The sequence below is a fragment of the Mugil cephalus genome, chromosome 6 (assembly GCF_022458985.1).
Source record: "Mugil cephalus isolate CIBA_MC_2020 chromosome 6, CIBA_Mcephalus_1.1, whole genome shotgun sequence".
Taxonomy (NCBI): Eukaryota; Metazoa; Chordata; class Actinopteri; order Mugiliformes; family Mugilidae; genus Mugil; species Mugil cephalus.
The window spans coordinates 13,886,029-13,902,152 of NC_061775.1; the positions used below are offsets into that span (position 1 = coordinate 13,886,029).

General features: G+C 39.5%; 1 protein-coding gene across 1 annotated transcript; it reads right to left on the reverse strand.

Moving 5' to 3' along the window:
- Positions 1-6,892: 6,892 nt before the first annotated feature.
- On the reverse strand, positions 6,893-13,899 carry LOC125009188 (meprin A subunit beta-like). Its single transcript, XM_047586912.1, has 14 exons — positions 13,858-13,899; positions 13,718-13,748; positions 13,426-13,476; positions 13,298-13,341; positions 11,853-11,931; positions 11,650-11,767; positions 10,969-11,147; positions 10,608-10,826; positions 9,871-10,020; positions 9,054-9,269; positions 8,618-8,874; positions 7,767-8,148; positions 7,232-7,494; positions 6,893-7,111 (listed from the first exon to the last, which is right to left on the reverse strand). Exons 1-14 carry the CDS (start codon positions 13,897-13,899, stop codon positions 7,067-7,069), a joined length of 2,076 nt encoding a protein of 691 aa, XP_047442868.1. The 3' UTR covers positions 6,893-7,066.
- Positions 13,900-16,124: the final 2,225 nt, after the last annotated feature.

Consider the following 16,124-nt stretch of genomic DNA (forward strand, 5'->3'; position numbering starts at 1 on the left):
CTAGGCTAGTTCATAGCTGACCACTGGTCTCCTGGTTGGTTCTCCAGTTGGACTGGGCTACTAAAGGAGATTTGCCTCAGATCATGGCACAAGGGATCGTAGTATCTTGTCCTGTGCATTAATGAATAAATCTGTAAGTGCGATAAACTGGAATTTGAGTCAATATTGTTTTATTGACTCAGTTTGTCCAGTGAATTATCACTGTCACCTGATGTTGTATTTTAAGTTGCATTTAAAAAAAAACTCAGTGAACTATACAATATTTCAATACATCACAATATCATAATATTGCAATAATGTGTTGTATCGTAGCTCAAGTTTCGTTACGACTGTCACTAGACTTTTGTTTTAAACAGATGAGTGTCAGATGAGTTTCAGGCTCGTCGTCTTTTGCTTTTTTCGGCACAGAAGCAGCTTTGTTAAAAAAAAAAATTAAAATGATAGTAATAATAATAAATGTAGTCCAAGTTCAAAGGTTGTTTACATTGACTGTACTCTAGAAAGAAATTAATGCCTAAACATTAAAACAGAGAGGTTGAATAATAAAATGTATATTATACACTGGTGCCTTGGACAACACTAGTTATTTAGTTAAATTAGCCATTTAAGGAATTTGCAGCCTTATTGTCTTAAATTGTTAGTGGTGTAATTGACTAATGCATTATTGTTCATTTGTTAAATTTTCAATAAAAATGTACATTTGCAATGCAAATAGAGATCATTATTTCACCAATCAGGTCGCATTTCATAAAACAAAAATGAAATCCAAAATGTCATCATCCAGATCAAATTTTACCAAATCCAAAGTTTATTCCTCAAGGCTTAAATTATCACAGTAATATGTTTACAAAAAATATGTAACCTCTGGTCATATTTACAATAAAGTAACATCATGTCATATGTACAAACAGGTAACCAAACGGCCAAAGCCTTGGAGCTCTCTAAGGAGAACATTAAAACCATCGCCGGGCCAATGGTAGAAGAGGTGCATGCTTTTCAAGGAGCACAGTACCAGAGTAAAGGTAACAATGCAGTGGAGTGTAAATTCTGTGGAAGAACACATGAAAGAAATAAACAGAAATATCCGGCATTTGGAAAGAAGTGTGCCAAGTGTGGCAGGGAGAACTACTTTGCAGCCAAATGTTAAGCAAAACCAGACCAAAGGTGGAAGAAAAATGTGAGTACAATAGCAACAGAATATGTGAGTGATGAATATGAAGATATAACATGTATCACTGTGACAGACACTGAGATAGTGGATGCAGTGGGGAAAGACTCAGACAAACATGTGGACCCAGAGAGAGTAAAGGATGTAAAAGAGAATGACATAGTTAAAGTTGACACTCAGCTTCTCTATGCTGGCATGCTACTAGGGCCGAGACATGGTCAAATTCCAAATAGACTGTGGTGCTAGTTGCAACGTTATCTCCATTAACCTGCTGAATCCAGACACAAAGCTAGAACACTCTGAAAGTGTATTAGTTATGAACAACAAAAGTGAGCTGAGGCCAATAGGGAAATGTAGCATTAAAATAAGAAATCATAAGCAATATCGCTTCGAGTTCCAAGTGGTAAATGCGGACGGAGCAGTGCCCCTGCTGGGTAGGAGAGCCATAAAGCCATGAGGCAATGAACCTGATTAAGGTACACCATGAAAATATCATTACAAAAGACAGTATAGTCACAGCAGGAAAACCTACAACAGGACAGTGGACAATGGAACAAATCAAAACAAGTTATGCTGACGTGTTCACAGGAGATGGCTGTCTTGAAGGAAAATACAAAATAGAGGTGGACAGCACAGTGAAGCCGGTGCAGCTGCCAAAGAGACGGGTCCCAGTGGCCCTAATGAAACCACTGAAGGAAGAACTTAGAGACCTACAACACTGAGGAATAATCACTCCTGTGGAATGCAGCATGGACTGGATCAGTGCTATGGTGGTAGTACAGAAACAGAATGGCAAGCCAAGAGTTTGTATTGATCCCAAACCATTGAACAAAGCACTAAAACACAGTCACTTCCCACTACCAAACATCGAGGACATCTTACCAGACCTGTCAAAAGCCAAAGTCTTCACCGTGTGTGTTGTCAAGAGTGGATTCTGGCATGTACAGCTGGAGGAGGAGTCCAGCTATTTGACAACATTTGCCACTCCATTTGGCTGGTACAGATGGTTGAGTATGCCGATGGGGATAAGTCCAGCCCCTGAAATATTCCAAAGGAAGCTGACACAAGCATTGGACAATGTGCCTGGGCTGTACATTATCGCAGATGACATCCTGATTACAGGACAAGGGGAGACACAAGAGGAAGCGGAAGGGGATCACTATGAAAAACTGAAACAGTTTCTTGACAGATGCAGGGAAAGGAACATAAAACTGAATGCAGAAAAATTCAGACTGAGACAAAAGGAGACCACATACATTGGACACCACTTGACTGCAGATGGACTCAAAGTGTATCCCGAAAAAGTGCGGGCAATGGAGCAGATGCCAGCACCGACAGATGTAAAAGCAGTGCAGAGGCTTATAGGTATGGTTAACTACCTCACCAAGTTTCACCCTGACCTCTCAGACCAGTGTAAGATATTGAGAGACCTGACACACAAAGACAGTGAGTGGAAATGGACAACAGAGCACGAGGAGGCATTCCTTAAACTGAAAGAGACTATAGCAAACGCTCCAGTATTGAAATATTACAACCCTGATGAGGAGCTGATAGTACAGTGTGACGCTTCAGACACAGGTTTGGGTGCAGCACTCATGCAGATGGGGAAGCCAGTCGCTTTTGCAAGCAGGGCACTGACACAAACTGAGGGGCGCTATGCGCAAATTGAAAAAGAGTTTCTAGCAATGGTCTTCAGCATGGAAAAATTCCACCAATACACATATGGCCGTAAAGTCACTGTCCAAAGCGATCACACGCCATGAGAAACAATAGTACGAAAGCCCCTACTGGGTGCACCCAAAAGGCTGCAGAGCACGATGCTGCGCATACAAAAATATGACGTGGACATCATTTATGTGCCTGGAAGAGACATGCTGCTAGCCGACACTCTCAGCAGAGCCTATCTTCCTGAGAGCACACCTGCGGAAGCTGAAGTAGAGACCGTCAATATGGTGCAGCACTTGTCGGTCTCAGTAGACAGACTCAACGACATAAGGCCTGCCACAGAAAAAGACAATACATTACACATTCGCATTGAAACAATGACCCAAGGGTGGTCCAAGAATAAGTCACAGGTACCAAGTGAAATCAGGCCTTACTTCTCATTACAAGGCGAACTAAACCACCAAGATGGCATAGTATTCCGGGGCGAGCGGGCCATCATTCCTGACATACTGAGGCAGACACTCAGTACACTCATCACATCTGGGTATTGAAGGATGCCTACGTAGAGCTAGAGAGTGCGTCTACTGGCTGGGCATGAACGACCAGATCAAGTATATAGCCAAGTGTGATATCTGCAGATCAATGGACGATAAACAACAAAAAGAAACACTAATGTCACATGAAGTTCCAAGCAGGCCATGAGCAAAGGTGGGCACAGACCTGTTTGTGTTTGATAATAAAGACTATCTCATCACTGTTGATTATTTTTCAAACTTCTGGGAAATAGACTATCTGGCAGATACCAAATCTTTCACAGTGATAAAGAAACTGAAAGCTCACTTTGCCCGCCAAGGTATTCCGGATACAGTGATCTCAGACAACGGTCCACAGTATGCGTCCTGGGACTTTCAAAAAAGTAGCAAACAGTGGGGGTTTCAGCATGTGACCTCATCACCTGGTTACCCACAGAGCAATGGTAAAGCCAAGTCAGCTGTCAAGACAGCAAAAAGACTGCTCACCAAAGCCAAAGCAGCTGGACAAGATCCTTAACTTGCCTTTCTGGACCACCGCAACACACCGTCACAGGGCCTGGATAGATCAGTCGGCGTACCAAAACACTGTTGCCAATGAAAGTAACGTTGCTAAGGCCAAAAGTTGTTCAGGTCAGCCAAAAGCTGAAGAACAAGCAGCAAGATCAGAGGACATACTACAACAGATCAGCTAGAGACTTGGACATGCTTGCCACGGGTGACTGTGTGAGGATACAACCACTCACACCACACACTGTCTGGAGAGTAGGCAGGGTGCTGAGGCCAGTGGATAGGAGGTCCTATGAGGTTCAGTTGCACTCTGGAGGCGTCATTAGGAGAAATCGCAGACACCTCAGGCGTGCACCGGGAGTGACCTTCAGTGATCCCCTTGACAATGAGATCAGCGCCCCCAGTCAGCCACTAGCTGTGGGACATGAACTTACAGAGACTGTCCCTGTTCCTCACAGTGTCACAGCAGGACATACACCCAGAGACACTGATAACAGAGAGACTCCTGTCACAACCAGAGCTGGTCGCACAGCGGTACAGCCACGGAGGTATAAGGACTGTGTGCTATCATGCAGATGAATAAATTGATATGCTGATGTTAACATGCACTTTGCATTCTGGGATAGTAAATAAGCACAAAAGTTAAGGTTTATATATGTTGGTATTGATGTGATCGTTTGCATATTTCAAGTATTAGTTAATGTTTGAGTAATATCGAACTGTGATACTAGGTGATGTGTATTGTGTTTTCAGTTTTGTTAGGTGCTATTTTTATCAGTTGCTGAGAGATTTGGATTGATGATCACACAGAACTGTTTATGATGTTGTAAGCGCTGTTACTGTTAGAGTTTTGTTTGTTGGTTAAAGTCAAATGCAGAGATAAGAGCTCTAACTCTCAAAGGAGAAAGGATGTAACAATAGGAACTATTGTTAGGAACCTTTGTTTAGTTCCGGTGCTCACACGAACATGTTTTTAGAGTGACACCACCTGAGTGCCGTGATCGAGACGTTGTTTATACCCTACACGCTTATTATAAGAAAGTTTGTAACCTAAGTGGGTGAAACAACGAGACAGTGTGTGTTTCTTAGAAGGAGAGAGTAAACTTTAACAGCCATGACCCTGAATTTGCAGTTATAAACCTATCACTACACCTTCGTCCATATGCTGCTGAGATGAACATAATGATTCCATATGGTGCAACTGCAACAAGGTATTTTATGGTGTTCTGGCCATATTAGGGGCTGTAGGACTCACCTGTTAAGTCAAGATTATGTGGTTTCTGAAGGGGTGTCTCTGAACAGTCAATCAGACATGTTGTTTGTGGATGGTTCTCTTTTAAGCACTGAGGCATTGTTGTTTAGATTGTCTTCCTAGGAAGCCATGGTATGGAACACCTCACAGTCCACCAATGCAATACTGACACTCGCTATATCATAAATATCAATATTTATGTGACTGGCTGATTTATGTCAGACTGTTGACATCCAAACCAAAGAACCAAACTGGAGAAAATCTTTTTCTGTAAATCATAACCAATTGTAGCTTCATTATTTTAAGATAACATGCTGAAGAGACTTCACTATCATTTAGTCAGTCTGTAGGCCTCGTAAAAATTAACAACACTGACACCATCAGGACACAATGAAGCTTACAACGTCATCTTGATACAACTGAGTCTTTGTACTGTTATTTTTCAAGATTTGTGCTATCATACATCTCCACATCTGAAAGTCACAGTTGAGTGTGAGTCATTATTAGTGCACTTCTCATACATGCTCAACGGCAGCTTATAAACAAAGAATACAAAGAAAACCACCATCCTCAGACTCCAGTGGTAGTAGACAGAGTCGTTGCTTGCACAGGAAAAAATAAATAAATAAATAAAAAACTGGCCTCTTCTTGGAAGGACTGTGGATATGCTCTGAACATGGAGTTGTTCAGCTGTTGGGTAGTCACAGGAAGAGAGGAAGAGCAAAAAGCTGCTCCATAAGGCGCAGGACTTTTTAAACTGCACTCAGTCAGTGTTTTCTGATCAATGCTCAGCATACAAGAAGCTTAAAGGCAGGGTATGTATTGTTTTTTGGTGTTATTATGTTCATATTCAATAATAACCTCTTAGCATATTGTAATTCAAGTGTTATGGGAGAACTATTGACTCTGTGCCTCTAGCTGGTTGTATTTACAGGCTTGATAAAAAGCACCCTGTGACGGTATTTTTCCACCAATCACAGGCCAATGTATGGAGTGACACTATTTTGGGTGTCCCTATTGGTTACTCTACAAAGCCGATTTCATGTCCCATTCCTAGTGAAGGCTCAATGGAAGACTTTCCCATGCTGATGCGTTTTATACATGTTACAGCGACTGGAGTGTCAGAGCTGAAGTTGGGGACACTCTATAAAAAATGTCCAGACGGCTTATTTGACCTGTTTTCATACTGTCACGACTATAAACAAGATGGCAGAGCAATGAAGATTTTACATACCCTGCCCTTAAAAAAGTAAAATAAAATTAAAAACACAGCGACTCCCGCAGGCAGGGAATGAGCACAGCACCACACAGGCAGATGTAAATCTATTCTTCTTGTACATATTTGCCCAAAGTGTGGAAAACATCAGGTACATGAAGATTTTCCAGAAGGGACAGAAAGAAAACAACATGTTACATTCTGCGTGATGGTTTGGTGCACTTTATTTAACATCAAAATACTAAAGAGTTTAAATGATTTGCAAACTGCTTGTATTTAGATTTCACACAGCACCCCAAACATTTTGTTGTGACTTTACTTTATTTTATTTATTTTACTGTCTATTTTAATGTTGCACCCCTCGAGCCAGGGATCATAACATAAATAAGGGCTCACACTTGGATATCAAACCCAAGCAGCTTGAGGCTCCAAGCAAAGATGCTCCTCACAAACTCAAATAGCACCGGGGCCACTCAGCAGTGACATGAACATTACTGTCTGCCTATATATCCTTACTGCTTATGATTTGTACATGATTAAGGACCCTTGGATATCATGAGAAATGAAGAAGAAATTATATATAGGTAAATGCTGAGAGAGATTTTATTTCTTATGCCTAAAGTGAGATTATACTTGCTGAGAATCAACAGTATTACAGCAGTTTTATAGATAAGCAAGGCACTTAAATGAGAAAGACAGAATTTCACTTTTCCTTTGATTGGCCATTATGGAGTAGAGAGAAGAGCTTGGACATCTTTGGTTGATTGCTCCTGTGATGAAAAAGAGACTCATTAGTGTCCATTCTCACATTTTAACAAATAACAAAACAACTTGAACTAATCACTAAACAGTGATGTAGATTTATGTGGGCTCTTTTCAGTCACACTCACATCCATGAATCCAGGCTTGTCCAGTATTATTGCCACCTTGTCAATCTCCTGCTGTCTAGATCTCCTCAGTCTCCAGGCGTTCCCCACAATCAACATGGAAATCACCAGCATGGCCGCTGCCAGAGATGCTGCCAAACCTATGACTGCTATGGAGTTATTAGCAAGTCCATGATTAGCTGATTGGTCTGCTGCCTTCATCTGACCGGAAACATCATGGACTGAAGAGAGGGGCAGAGGCTGAGACGCCAACAGGTGAGATATGTCTGAGGAAAGACAGACAACTATTAGGATATTCAAGAGACAGGATGATACTTGTGCCAAAACATTGTGATCAAACCCAGATAAAAAGAATGACTGTCTTAAAGCAACAACTCTTGCCAATTTATGGGATAAATTAGATGTGTGAACAGTCAGTTTTTATAGTCAGCATCCTGGTGTCAGGTATGGTTGTAGCATTTTGATTAATCAATATAAATATTTGTAGGTGTAATGTGCCGCTCACCTGTAACCATCTTGTGTTTAAAACACTCCATACCTTCTAGACTTAAGAGGATGAAGGCATCGTCTCCTTTGATGAATTTTCTGCTCTTCAGTCTGCTGTGGCTGATGAAGGTATGTGTTCCACTGCCTGGACCTCGATAGTAATAGCTGCCATCAGAGTCCCGTACTTTATAGCCCACCTTCCTGGGATCATCCCAGTAGAATCCTTTTTCATAGGTCATGTTAGGGTCAGTGGTGACCATTTGGTGCATGTTCATTTGCTGTCTGATGTCAGACTGCTGATCCATCAGGGTCATGGTTGCCTGCTGCCATGGACATGGCCACTTGAGTTTGTTGTCGTTGGGCCCTGAGGTTAGGTGGAAGTAGATGGCCAAATAACCTGGTTGACTGCTTACTCCATTTGGTTTCAGACTTACCTAGAAACACAGAGCAGCGCGTAAGCTGAAGTACTGAAGTTGCTTTAGATAATTCCCTAAACTGTCAAATCATTGTCAAATGTAGATTCCTCCACACCACTTTGTGGTATTCATGAGGTCAAATTGTGATGTCTTTTTTAGGCTTTCCACAATCAAACACATGAGGGTATTTGATAGGACTTCTAGGCATTCTGCTATGTATCATTTTAACCCCAGATGATTTACAGATGATATTGAAAATATTCACAACTAGCACATGTCAAAACTTGTCCTGGATTATGACCATACATTGTTTATTAGGTGGTGAGAACTTTTGTCTAGAACATGAGAGGTTGAACTTTTCATACAATGCACAGTATGAAACCCCAGAGTTCCTTGATGGTGTCACTTCAATATACTACTACAGATTTATCAATTAAAATATTAAATACAATACGATACATGTAAATATCAAAAAAGTGGCATTTACTTGGAAGAAGTAACCTGCTGGAGACAGAAAACGGGGGCTGTACAGATCTTGTCCTGCTGGCATTGTGGCCATCAGGCCAGTGATGTTGCGGATGTGCCAGACGTGCTGAGGGCACTTTGTGGATGACAGGTTAATGTCATCCACAGAGAAACCTCCCTTTGATGGACCCGTTCCCCTCACCCCATTGAAAACCACACGGGCCTTCTTTGTCACATTCAGGTTGACATTATTCAGCTCCCAAGAACCCCTGGTACCTCCTTTGAAGAGAGTGGAAAGAATAGATGTTAACTACTAATTTATTACTGTCTTTAAAGTTTTATGCCAACTTTTTTTAAAATTATTTTTTGCTTTAATTAAACTATCAGGAACTTCTAAATGGCTTTAAACTAAAGTATGTGCAATTAATATATACAAAATGTAATATTTCATTTGTTACCTGAAATGCTCTTGAAGAGCTTCAGTTTACCACTGGGGTCGACCTTGTCATACTCTCGAACCCTGATGTTGAGCACATCATCTGGTGCTGCGGTGTTATAGAGGAAGAACTGCAGACACTGGAGTCCTGGTTTGGGGTAAAGCCATTGACTCTCCATTGTAGCTTGCTCTTTGGGTTTAACATACGCTGTTCTGAAATGCATGAAGTTGCCTTTTCCTGGGGAAACAGACAAAAGCTCAACCAAGAGAAACGTCCATCCCTCCAGCTTGGAAGTCAGTCTGATGGCCACAATACTTATTGCATTTATTATACCTACTCAGATAAGAACCAAGTCTGTCAACAGACCAGTGCACAGTATAAATGCTTTTACCCACATAGCGCCCTATGTCATAGGCTCCACATAGACTAGTTTGAAGAGTATAAACCACGCTTTGGCCTTGTGGTGTGTTCAGAATAGCAGTGAGGGAGTATTAAGCTACAGGAACAAGCTGACATCAAGTGAAATCGCTTTTTGTCCTTTGATTGTTACAATCCGCATCCCATCGGAGTTTATCTTGAAATATCAAATTGTGTCCGTATGGTCCTTAAACCAGTCTGTAGAGTTTTTTCAAGTATGATCTTGGGAGTCATCTCAGATTTCTTTCTTTTGCATATACCAAGACAGGTTCTGTAACTTCGACTACTACTAACTTCACATCCTCCCTTACTCTTTAAATTAAGGTTACTGTTTTTGAGATGCACCAAAAGGTTTTAATTTCCATTGTTGTCCAGGAGGCTCAAAACTCAGTGCTGTAACCTGCATTTGTTAGATGGTCACCTTTGCATTGTCCCATGTTGGTGAAGTCAGTCCAAGGCCCTCCACTCACTGAGCAATGCCGTTCCCACTTGGCATTGCCAGGACCCTGAATCATCCCACAGATGTTCTCCTCCTCAAAGTCACAGCTGTCCACAAAGGTAGAAGACTTGGCTGTGGAGAGGAAACAGTCACTGTTTCGTCAAGGTAGTTTGTAGACATCATTTAAATGCTCTTCATAATTATGTGTTATTATTCTAGAAGAGAGAGGGAGACAAAGTAAGATGTTTCACAAATGTGTATATTTGGTAACTTAGGTGCATATTAGGCTATACTAATAAGTATATTATTGTTCCAGAGCATCCCACATATACTGGATCAATTTGGTATCTGTTGAATTTGGAGGAAGCTAATATTGTTGTTGTTAAATTTGTTAATTAATTTGCTTTTAATTTAATGGTTCAAACAGAATTGCATTTTAGAGCATAAGAAAACATTCATGCACGCAATGAAATTTGTGTTTTACATTTGTCTCTTGTTTTGGTACCTGTGATGTGTTTGCAAGACAAGTCTCTGACCTGGGACAGTAAAATGACTCATGGCAACTTCATACAGATACACTACATACAACAGTTTGAAATATTGTGAGGTGCAAAAGTCCTGAGCAACGCCTTCATGCCTAGCATATTCAATCATATTATAGAGTTTTCACAATGAAGGCAACATGTGTCATTTATCATTGAAAACATGTGATTACTCACTGCAGTTGTAAAGGAGGTTTAGCTTGGTTAGGTCACTGGCGCTGAACCCTATTCTCTGACCAATTACGTCCATGAAGTTGGGGTTTTTGGTGACGATGGTGGGCTCAGAGCTGTTGCTGAAGGCTGTCTTACTGTAGTGCATCACAGAACCATAGTCGTAGGGAACTCCCAGGGCACTGGACACTGTGTCATCATGGGTTTTGAAGTTGTTCTCTTTACCTGAGAAAGACACATGCAGAATATGTGAAAGAATTACTCACTTTCTTGTTCTTACAAAAGTGTGATCATGCTGATAGTCACTGTCCATTGTAAAAGGGGTATCAAGATACGGAAAAAAACAATGCTGCCTTGTCAGTATTACCAGATTCAATACGATTCCATATGATGTTGACATAGTCGTCACGGTCAGCTCTGGACTGCTCATGCCAGAATCCTAGAGCATGGAGGAACTCATGCTCTACGGTTCCCAGTCTATCACATCTTGTACCAATGGACAGCTGCTGCTTCCCCTCACGTTGGTTACCTATGGAGGAGGAGCATCTGTGGAGAAGGAAAGCAAGACACACAAAAATATCAACTATCTGGGAACTAATCGCTCTAGTGAAGTTAGCTCATCAGTTGACGATTCAGTTTTCTACAGTATGTCACATTTGCATTGTGTGGAAAAAGATACATGTGCTTGAAGAAATCAAAAGACAAGGTCAGAAAACAACAAAATATACTTAAAAATCTCTCTTTGTGTGTCACTAAAATGACAATTGTCATCAGTCCTTTGTTGTTAATACAAAACTGCTGTAGTTATCTTGTTTTTCATGACACAAATGAGGTCACAAATTGACTGAGTTCATTGACATTGATCGTTTCTTTATGTCAGAATATCGATGAACATTGTTGAATGTAGCATTATTATTATGGCTGTGAGTATCTTGTACAACCAGAGAGTTTGTAATAAACCTTCAGAGGGTTTTGATGTTTTGAGTAAGATGTTGTACACACATGTAATCGAAAAAGGAAGTGAACACGGCAGTTATGCTCAACTCACCCTTTGCCTTTATACACAAAGATGTAGTTCTTCTCTCCCTTCCATGGTGTGAAGTCAATGCAGGTTTTCAGTCTGAACTGGTCAAACGCCTTCAGGATCACTCCCTTCGCATTCATCTCTACATGTTAAAAAGTGTCCGATAAAAACGTCTTCATTTGATGCACATCCAGGATTAGAGCTGTAAACATAAGTTAAAGTCTTACCCAGGCTGTCCTCTAGGTAGTAGGGAATGGTTGTTGGCCAGCGATACTTGTCTCCTATGCGGGTGTTTCTGTCAAGGGTCTGATGGGAATTAGATATACAGTTGTGTTATAGAATTGCAATCAATGTAAAAATAAAAAAAATAAAAAAATCTATAAATTAGATTACAACCATGCAAAAATGCAAGATACATTTTAAAGCCAGTTTTAACCGTGACATTTATTCTGCTATTTGTTTTTGTTTTGTTTTTTACCAAATATATACTTTGTGCCTTCAATCTGATGAAGGAAATCATGTAAAATAAGTAAAGCAAAGTGACTGACCCTCAGGCAACCTTAGGGATATTTTTGCCCATCTAGGCAAAATTTTCCTCTTTATTGTTAGTGTATATGGCACAAAAGACAAAAGTCTATGTCTTCACAAAAAATAATTCTAACAGGTCAACGGAACAATCTTTCACTGTGAAAACAATTGTGGGGAATAAAATGGGGAAATGGACACTAAAAATTACAAATTTGGCCATTTTTCTCCTAAATGAAACCCTAATATTGTGTCGTGGCTGAGAGATAAAAAAAAAAAAAAAAAAAATGTAGTGCTACACAAAAACTAATAATGCAATCAAATCAATATTTTAGGTAATCCTGGTCATACAGAAAACTGGTCATACTGGGAAAAAAAAGCCAGCCAACATTAGTTTTGTGGAAAAGGGCAAAAGTTTTCTTTTCTTTTTCTTTTGTCATAAAAACAACACTGACTTCAACTAATCAAACTGGCATTTAAATGGTTAATATTCCTCAAAATGAGTGGATTTTTGGTAGTTTTGTAAAGCGCTGAAATGGTTTAATGCTGAAAAAATCTGAAAAAAAAAATGAATCCAGTAAGTTTTTATAGCAGTGTTTGGACATGGACATTAGCTAAGGTTACAAGAGGGGGGTAAAAGGATGTCTGAGGGGCAACCTTGTATATTATTTTAACAGAAACACTTTTAAACCTACAACATGACTATTTTGTGTTCTCTAAGTAAAAAACACATCAAGCAGATGCAGTTCAATTTTATACCACTGACAAAAGGTCGAGGCTTTTTCTTATGAATACAGCAGTTCTTCATAGAAGAACTAATTAAAATGAATCCAGGTGTCCCACATATTTTTGAAATTGACATTGCACTGCACTAGCATGTTGGAGTTTAAAGTAGCTGCAGAATGAAATAGGAACAGCACCAGTCAATCATTGATTACATATCTCTGACTAAAAAGAAAATAGATGAAATAAATCTGATTGGAATCTGAATGCATGTGAAATGTAATTTGTATCATGTTTTTTTCTCAAAATGCCCTATCACACTCAGAGTTCAGTCATATACAGCACATTGTTCATTACACAAATAAGCCTTAATATGCAGACTCTAAAGAGTCACTGGTAAGTCACAACAGTAATAGAAACTTACCTGGTCCTCTACAATATCTCCCTCCAGTAGGTCCAGTCCTGCAGCTGCAAAGAACAGTAGATGAAAACATTTTAGAGACACAGAAGCTTTTTAAAATAAAATGAAACTGAAGTAAAGAATGAACGAACCTTCATTGATTTCAAAGATTTCCCAGTCGCGGCCTCCATCAACATCGATTTCTGCAGGTAAAGGATCAATTATGATAAAATTACATTATCATGAACTGTAAGAACATAAACACTGTGTCAGACTCAGAGAAAATAAGTAATTACTGGATCAGTTCAGAAGGCACAAGTTTCTTTTTCTGCTGTTCATACCGGCCATAGGTTTTCTTAAATGTACAACTTCAGTGAAAGCTACATGGAGAGCTTCTTTTGTAAAATAAAAAAGAAGACAAAAACTTCATATTATGTGACTCACCTGTTTCACCTGTTAGACTGACAGCTGTCAGCTGTGAAGTCAGTTAAAAAGCACAATAATCAGTGAATAGAAAACTTGGTATTAGAGCGTTTTTTCACAGGAGATATAGTGTAAATGTTGTGTTACTGTATTGTACTTACCAGTCTCAGGCCAACAATCAGAATGATCCACCTGAGCATCATGTCTCCAGCTGCAAACTCACTGCAGTTCTGCTGTGGCTCTAGGAAAGTTTATCTCTTTTATGGGTGAAATGGGTGCAGCGTTCACATGTCATATTTATGACTCAAGTTTGTGGTTAAGTTGTGGCTAACATACAGACTAGGCATGAAGTTGTTGCAACGAACATCACAGCTGCATGTGCGCCATTGGACAACAAATTATATTTGCATGTAACCACATTTTTATTATTTAGATCTGATCAAAATGAATGTCATTTAAACTTGCACTGTGAGGCAACAAGCAAATAACTAAATACTGTATATCTGAACCCTGAAAATGAAACTTGGCAGGATGCCACCACAAAGGACAATAACAAAGAGATAATGATACTAAAGAGGAACATCTATCAGACAGGTCCAGCACCTCCATCCATTGAAGGGCAACATCTTTGAGGAGATTGTTTGAGTTTGTGAGACCTTCTGGCTGGAACATTTGTCCTCTAAATAAAACAGTATCTTATCTGTCTTATCTCTTAAAATATATCTAACAGCAGAGGAAAACATATGTGACTCATTAGTTCTAACTGATCTTGATTTGCTCTCCAAATACAAAAGAAGGCATGATGTTTTTGTAAAAAAAAAAAAAAAAAAAAAAAAAAAAAACCACCTGCTGCCCTCTACACTTCTTACTCATGCTGGATTTCAGCTAGGGATGGACAATTACAGAAAAAATAATAATCATGATTATTTCGATTGATATTGAAATCACGATTAATAAGCACGATTATTTATTGATTTAAAAAAAAGTATTTATTGAACCACCAAAACTCGACTTTAAATCTAACTTTTTATAGCTTAAACGTCACAGCCTCCATTACCTCTCATTGTTGCTGGGAGCTGATGGAATATGGAGTGGCATTGTAAAAGAGTGTCCTCAATGGAGGACTGTGTTGCGGTGGGTGGCTGAAGTTGATGTGCCTTTTTGGATCTTTTGCTCCTTCTGTACTTTGTCATAGACCACTTTATGGCAGAACTTTAAATGTTTGTTTTTGTTTTTCTTTGATTACAGTGTTTTTATTATCGTGAGAAGCTATTAATCGTCCAGCCCTAATTTCAGTCCTTACAAAATATAGTGCATTTAGCAGCTTTCTAGACAGGAGATGGTAAAACAATGACTCTAGTCGTGATAAAAAGAGTGATGGAACAGACTGATTGCCACAGTTTATTTGTTGAAATTCTTTTTAGTGCCTTTTTGTGTTTTGTAATTTGATTTGTATTAATTTCTCTATCTCTATCTATTTCTGTTATACAACTGTCTTACCTGAATGCATCCATTTATACAGCTGGAAGCCAGTTTGGTGATACAGTAATATGCAAAGCATCACACTGCCTTTGCAGGTATCCCAGCTTGCACACATCTAAGAGTAACTCTGTTCTACATGTAGAGATTTTCACCTACACATCCTTATGGATCACTGTGATGCCAAAGTGCAATGATGCACATGCATATACTCTAGATATTTTCGACTGTATCTAAACCTAATATATGAATCTTACAAACAAAAAATAATAATAAGGATCAGCAGTTCCTGTTTTTAGGTTATTTCTGTTTCGATCTTATTAACTAAAAGGTCTTTCTTAACTCTCTGACGGGTATTTGTTATACTTCTCTTTTCTGCTGAACTTCTCTATTCTCAATAAGAACTGAATACATCTATTACACAAGTGTTTGCACAAACATGCACATTTGATTTGCTTTTCTAAACTTTGGTCTGTACTAACAACTATTAATGTCTCTTATACTGTATGTTCAGGTTAACTAGTAACAACTTCTGATCTAGAGACAATGTGTGAAGTGTAACTTTGTTTTTTAGAACAGACAGTGTTCCCTGATGGCAGTGGATTCTCTCATCGAGATAATGCTCACTACCTTAAAGCTAAAATAGTTCAGGAATCGCTTGAGGAACACCACAATGAGTTCAAGCTGCAGCTAACATCTTGGTGCCAGACACCACAGGACATCTTACACACTCGCCGCACACACACCTAGGGTATATTTAGAATCGGTGTACAAGTTTGCATCATTTCTTCATTACTTCAAATAGTGTACATTTTCCATCCCGAATTCTACTTAACTGACGCTAAACCGTGACCACACTGCGGACTGTTTCTAGTTAGCTTCCTCGTGCTAGCAGTAGGAGAGACTTGTGCATGGGAAACACTTCTTGCACCAAGCTGCTGAGAGTCAA

Excerpts from the sequence above, each read along its gene's own strand:
- LOC125009188 (XM_047586912.1), bottom strand. The coding sequence starts at position 13,899 with ATGATGCTCAGGTGGATCATTCTGATTGTTGGCCTGAGACTG. Across the intron at positions 11,148-11,649 it reads TTTGTGTATAAAGGCAAAGG|ATGCTCCTCCTCCATAGGTA; the intron begins GTGAGTTGAGCA and ends CCTTCTCCACAG. Across the intron at positions 8,149-8,617 it reads CAGCAGGTTACTTCTTCCAA|GTAAGTCTGAAACCAAATGG; the intron begins GTAAATGCCACT and ends CTGTGTTTCTAG.